The following is a 5,959-nucleotide window of genomic DNA, read 5'->3' on the forward strand; positions in this document are numbered from 1 at the left end:
CATTCAAAAGAAAAACAATTTTACGAATGCAATAACAAAAATATTGGGATGGGAAAACTAAAAGAGCTGCACCCAATAAGGAAGCATGAGAATACAACACCAGAAATAGCACAAGCAATGGTCTAATGGACCAAGTAATGAACTCAAAAGTAGGCATGCAGGCCACACAAAACAAAACAGAAGCCACTCTCCGGCCCAGAAACAACACAGAAGAAACACATCAAGCGAAGATTCATATAGTTAATCCAAAACAATAATATAACCGAATCCAAAACAGAGAGGGAGGATAGATGATGAAAACGACATGCTGGCAGACATCATGGTCGACAGGGGACACAACAACACCGCACAGAGGCTCATTCCAAACAACACCCCTATGAAACAAAGAGAGGACAATGGAGGAAAAGGGCGAGCAAAGATACATGATTAAGCAAATATCATAGAAAGAGGCCAAATGACAACCCTCCTGAAACCCGAACCAACGAACACACCTGGCCTTCTGCCGCACACGATACAAACAACAGATGAATGACAAAAATAAGAAGAGCGAAAACAGGAAAAAAAACGCAAAGGGAGAGAAAGCAACATCTGGTGCAAATATAGGTAATACCAAAACTCCAAAAGTCACAAAATATAACAAATACATGCACCAAAAATAAATGCACAAGACATGAAATTCCACAAACATAAACCATACAATTAATTGATGACATTAAATTCCACAAACACGATAGACATTGCTAAAGGAATCATTGAACTTGCCGTTTCAATGAATAATTATGTATGATGAACATCCCTACAAAGTGCTGAAATTAAGGGTAATAAAGCTAATATTATGCCTAACAAAAAACCATGGTAAGTAGGCACCAAAATTTCTGCCTAAAAGCCAATGTATGATATCAATCAGCCGGCACTTTGGAGTATCGAATGGAGAGAAATGGTTCGCACTAAATGACCTTCAGGTTTCAATTTTCAGCTATTCCAGGAAGATTTTATCTTTTATCAATGAGGAGATAAAACAGAACCCTGAATCTGGCAGCTCTGATCAGAGACAATGACAAGTTGGCAGATTGGAATTCTTGATCCTGAAAGATCAAGGTGAGCTCAAATGGACAGCTTCTAGGTGAAACTGAAATCAAATGACAAGAAAATTGCTAACCTGCTTGGAAGGATTCGTGGTATTACTGTTCATCTATCAATGCGTGCAGCTTTTTTCTGAATATACTGACTTTATTGGCATCAACAACCATGACTAAACCCATCAATCTATAGTTTCTAAGCTGCACTGACATGAGACTTTATAAAGAACTGTCACGAGGAAAAAGTTTGAAGTGAAATATTTAAAAACTCTCAAATAGGGGAATTAATTAATCAGTTGGACAGAATATGCTTAATCTGCAATAATTTGAAGTCCATGACTTAATTAAAACGATGTCAAAAACCAATACTGGTACTTACCTCACTTGTGGTGACCTGCTGAGCATGCAAGGGAAAACAAAAGGACCATGAGCTAAGCTGCAGAAGATTTCTCCGAAAGGTCAGGTGACAGCTATCGATGAGTAAGAGGCAATTGCAGACAAATTAAAACTCCAGTACCTCGAGCAAAATTTCATCTTCAGGTTTAATGTATATCACGGCTTCATCTCCATTTTTATCTTTCCCTTTATTCTGATCTGCATTCTTGTGCTATTGGCATTTGCACAAGTAAAACAAGAATCATTATTGCTGGTTTACAACAATTGCAATCCGATAATGATTATTCATTAAACTCCGCCTATAATATACCTTGTATATTTTACTTATAATTATGTACATTTTGAAGCGGAATGACTTCCGAAGTTCCTGTGTGGGCTTGAACACGCAAAATAATAAAAGATAAGTGTTAAATTGCAGAATGCCAACACACAGAATAGTTCAATTGAGTTTAACCATCATAATATCAAATCAACTAACCTCGTCTTCTGTTGCCCATTCTATTTCATCAAAGAGAGCATCATAAAGTGGAGGCAACAACTGAGACGGAAGGTTAACGACACGCTGTGAAACGATAATACCAACACTCTGTACATGCTCTCCAAATAAATATTTGAGGTTAGCTACCATGTCCTTTCCTTGGCAAACATCAAGAAGATAATCCTTGAACTCAGTCATACATTTGTTATTCTGCATTGAACCAAATAGATTGCAAATATAAGTGTTAAACTAAAGTTGATAAATGAAGGAGCATCAGCAATGTACTCTTAGCATGGCTATTATAAGCTAGGTGGATGAAGCTCACTTGAAAGAAAATGTTATTTTTTAATGCTTTTGTTAGAATAATGGTGCTTGAGTGAGCTTTAAGGTTTGAAAAGATGCTACCAGAAACTAAGATTCTTTTTTCTTTTGATTCAACTTCTCTTTGAAAAAAAATCAAAGTTATTTCACTATTCTATCCAAATGCACCATTGCTTATGCTTTTTTATTTTTTATCGTTCAAGAAAAAGCAGACTCGGGTAGACTTTAATTACTATGGCACTTTTAAGCCAATTGTTTCTGTTTTTAAATTGACCATCTGTGACATAATCCATCACATCAACAGAAGCAGATGTGCAGCCGCAAAAATTCTTAAAGAGACAAGAGAAGAACTATAAAAGGCAAGGAGTTGAATATCGAAAAGCTCAGGTAGCTTGCCTTGTATCTTTCTAAATTAAGAACCGTCAAAACAGAATATACTCCATCGTCTTCATCATTCTCTATCTTGACAACAGTTCCAACTGTTGGTTGTCCCAAGACTAAGTCGACAAAACCACTAAGATCCCACTGTTTATGGTCAAGGTATGTTTGCAGGAGGACCTTAATTCCATGGAAGTCACCAGGTTTTGGATCAAAGAAGACAAAATCTGCTTGCACAACTCCCTTCCAACACAAATAAAATTATAAATTTATTGATTACGCAAGACTCAAAGGCACTTTTAACTAAAGCATTTGCTATACACAAAAGGGATCAATGGTAATATGAATGTGAAAATATATGCAAACCTGAAATTCTTCATCCTCGGAACCGTCTGCCAGCTCAACCTTACCATTACCTAGGAACAGATGTTGGTTTCATAAAGGCTGACAAGATAATGAATAAGCAATAGCAGTTGAAACAGCTAAAAAAATTATGGGAAAAACATACTATAAGCACTTTGTATGTCTTTATTTCTTAACTTGATTTCTTGACTCTTGTTCTTGGCCTTCTTAGCGCATGCAATCATAGCCATTGAACGAGCAAATGGAGAAAAGCTGAGTGGTCGATGTCTTAATGATTGGTTACACCTCAATGGTTTACGAGGCATTGTGATAACAACCTGGATTATATGGGGCTAGGAGGAAGTGAGAAGCTACGATGTTTCACCTAGAAAGAATAACAGCAGACAGATTAATAACAGCAGACAGATGACGTAAATACAAAATTTATGACATCAACATTCATATTAGGAAAAGGCGGTTATAAAATCAATGTACTTGCGCCTCAAAGGGACACATTCAAAAGTAATTCAAGGTACATGACACTACAATAAACCAATACTGCAAACTTTGAAGTTAATATACCACTCACTTTTTTCAGCTAAACCAATGTTCAAAATTCAAATAGGCTCTGATCTATGCTGCATGGATACGGGTACGGGTATCGGATCGGATATGATACGGGTACGATAATTTGAAAATATAAGACACGAATACAGCTATGATTAAAAAAAATATAATATTATATATATCTATATAAATTCAGTATTAAAAGTTAAAAATCCTAAAGAAGAAGAATAATCATCAACATCTTCTTGTCCACCTCATTTTTAATATTTTCCATTGCAAATTACTGAATTAGCCTGAAAATAACATAAATATATCGATAAGCATAGTTTCCAACATCCTACATAGCATTCCTAATGCTACTGTCATGACTTGTCTGCTGTAAAAATTGTATTTTGATTTTAGCATGACAATTAACAAGTAGTCAACAAATATAAAACAATAATTAAGAAAACACAAATTGAATTCCCAAAAGCAAAATAAAAGTCTGAACAGAAACAAATCAAACAATGATTTAAGAAAAAAAGAAATAAAAAACTTACCGGAATCTGGAGGGCTGTGTGCAGCGTCCGGCGGCGAGAAAAGTTCAAGGTCCAAGGAGTGGTGTTGGTGATGATAGACGATGAGAAGCAGAGAAGGAGAAGTGGAGAACTGACGAACCGAAGAAATAATCGTGACTTAAGCCCAAGTTCAAGGTCCAAGGAGGGCTTTTAAGCCCAATTCATATTAATATATTTATTAATTAGTCCTCATACATTTTTAACTTTTCAATTGAACCCTTAAAACTTTTAATTTTTTGAAATTTAGCCCAAACGTATCCAGAAAACGTACCCAAGCCGTACCCAACTGGTCAAACTTGGAAAAGGTCAACGACACGGGTTTTGAGGTATTCGACACGCGTATCCGCGAGTCGTACCTGTACCCGATACTCCAAAAATTTTTTTTTGGAGTACCCATGCTACATAGGCTCTGATCATCCAGTTGTACATATTATTGTGTAATATATTTAAAAGCATTTTTTTAAAAAAAATACTCAAAACAGAGAAATTTATATCATGATACGTTTATGCCTGACCTTAACTGGCTAAATAATATTCATCCAAAACCTATTAAAGAATACTACTGTTTCAAGAACCTAGATGCCCAGGTTTTATAAGCAAATCAATATTAATCAAACATCAAAACAATATTATATGTATATCAAAGTAGAAAATAAATTGGTTTTTAGTTAATTTATTGAATTACAATTGCGTCAAATACAAATGTGCTACATAAAAAATTTGCACGGATTTAACGAACCAAATCAAGAATACAAAATAATGAATACCAGGGACTAGAGAACACATTCAAAAACATTGAACCAAATATATTGTAAACATGGAATGCAGAGCTTATTACTCTAACACAATGCATCAAGCAAACAAATCTATATTAAAATCAAAATTTACAAAAACAAACCAACAAAAACAAAAATTTCAACCCATCAAAGATTGATTTGATGGGGATATGAGATGCAATGAAAATTTTAACTTTATATTTCCAATGTTTATCCTTCAACCTTTTACTAGCGTACTAAATACATCTCAGCAAAAGTTTTGGCCTTCAGAATTCGAGAGAGCTCAATTCGATTACAAAAAGTTACAGAAAGTTGAAATTTCTAGAGACTAAAGCCGAAAACAAATTCAAGCTCAGAAAAAGGAGATTGAACTACCAAAAATCAGTAAAACAATATGATGTATCGAACAGACAAAACTCATATACACAGACGCCAATCTGCACAAACCAATGGACAATTCACACGCAGATCAATCAATCTAAGAAATATTTAATCAATCAATAATTTACAAGACAACAGCTAACCGAGAAAAAAAAACAATAACAAGTGATTCTTCCAAATTTATGTTCCGCAATATCAGTATCATTCCCGTCGTTTCATTAATGGAACTTTAATGGCCGATAGAAATTTCATATTAGGAAGAAAAAGGTGCCCCGGAGCGCCGATAATCACCGGTGAAACTAATTTTGCCCTAATTTTTCTACAATATCTGCTTTGGGTCTAAAGAAGAGGTGTATACGTGAGAGAGAGAGACTGCGGTGCTAGCATTAGTGCTAGTGTATCATGAGTGAACCAACAATGGAAGTTTAACAAATTGGTTTAACGGGTTGGACTAATTTAATTGGACGATCCGAAGATTCGGAACCAAATATTGCAATATTATATAAAATAAAATCATAATATAATATAATATAATATAATAATAGATATATTTAATAAAGTTTAAAATCTAAACATTATATATATAATTAAAATATCATATATTATAATTTATATATTTTATAAACAAAAAATAAATCAAAATAAGCTCAATTATTATTAAAACTAGCTATCAACGCACATGCG

The 5,959-nt window shown here is 34.4% G+C and overlaps 1 protein-coding gene across 1 annotated transcript; it reads right to left on the reverse strand.

Moving 5' to 3' along the window:
• Window positions 1-671: 671 nt before the first annotated feature.
• LOC140881140 (protein BCCIP homolog) lies at window positions 672-5,678 on the reverse strand. Its single transcript, XM_073286211.1, has 10 exons — window positions 4,101-5,678; window positions 3,161-3,379; window positions 3,019-3,068; window positions 2,671-2,895; window positions 1,954-2,163; window positions 1,786-1,851; window positions 1,597-1,686; window positions 1,459-1,515; window positions 1,160-1,280; window positions 672-1,085 (listed from the first exon to the last, which is right to left on the reverse strand). Exons 2-9 carry the CDS (start codon window positions 3,318-3,320, stop codon window positions 1,182-1,184), a joined length of 957 nt encoding a protein of 318 aa, XP_073142312.1. The 5' UTR covers window positions 3,321-3,379; window positions 4,101-5,678; the 3' UTR covers window positions 672-1,085; window positions 1,160-1,181.
• Between the last annotated feature and the right edge of the window lie 281 nt (window positions 5,679-5,959).

This window comes from Henckelia pumila, chromosome 2 (genome assembly GCF_033568475.1).
Source record: "Henckelia pumila isolate YLH828 chromosome 2, ASM3356847v2, whole genome shotgun sequence".
In the NCBI taxonomy this organism is placed as follows: domain Eukaryota; kingdom Viridiplantae; phylum Streptophyta; class Magnoliopsida; order Lamiales; family Gesneriaceae; genus Henckelia; species Henckelia pumila.

What these genes read in the sequence shown, in the direction of transcription:
- LOC140881140 (XM_073286211.1), bottom strand. Translation starts at nt 3,320, where the DNA reads ATGCCTCGTAAACCATTGAGGTGTAACCAATCATTAAGACATCGACCA. An exon ending in TTAATTTAGAAAGATACAAG is followed by an intron (nt 2,164 to 2,670) that starts GCAAGCTACCTG and finishes GGTTCAATGCAG; the next exon opens with AATAACAAATGTATGACTGA. An exon ending in AGCAGGTCACCACAAGTGAG is followed by an intron (nt 1,281 to 1,458) that starts GTAAGTACCAGT and finishes ATGTCAGTGCAG; the next exon opens with CTTAGAAACTATAGATTGAT.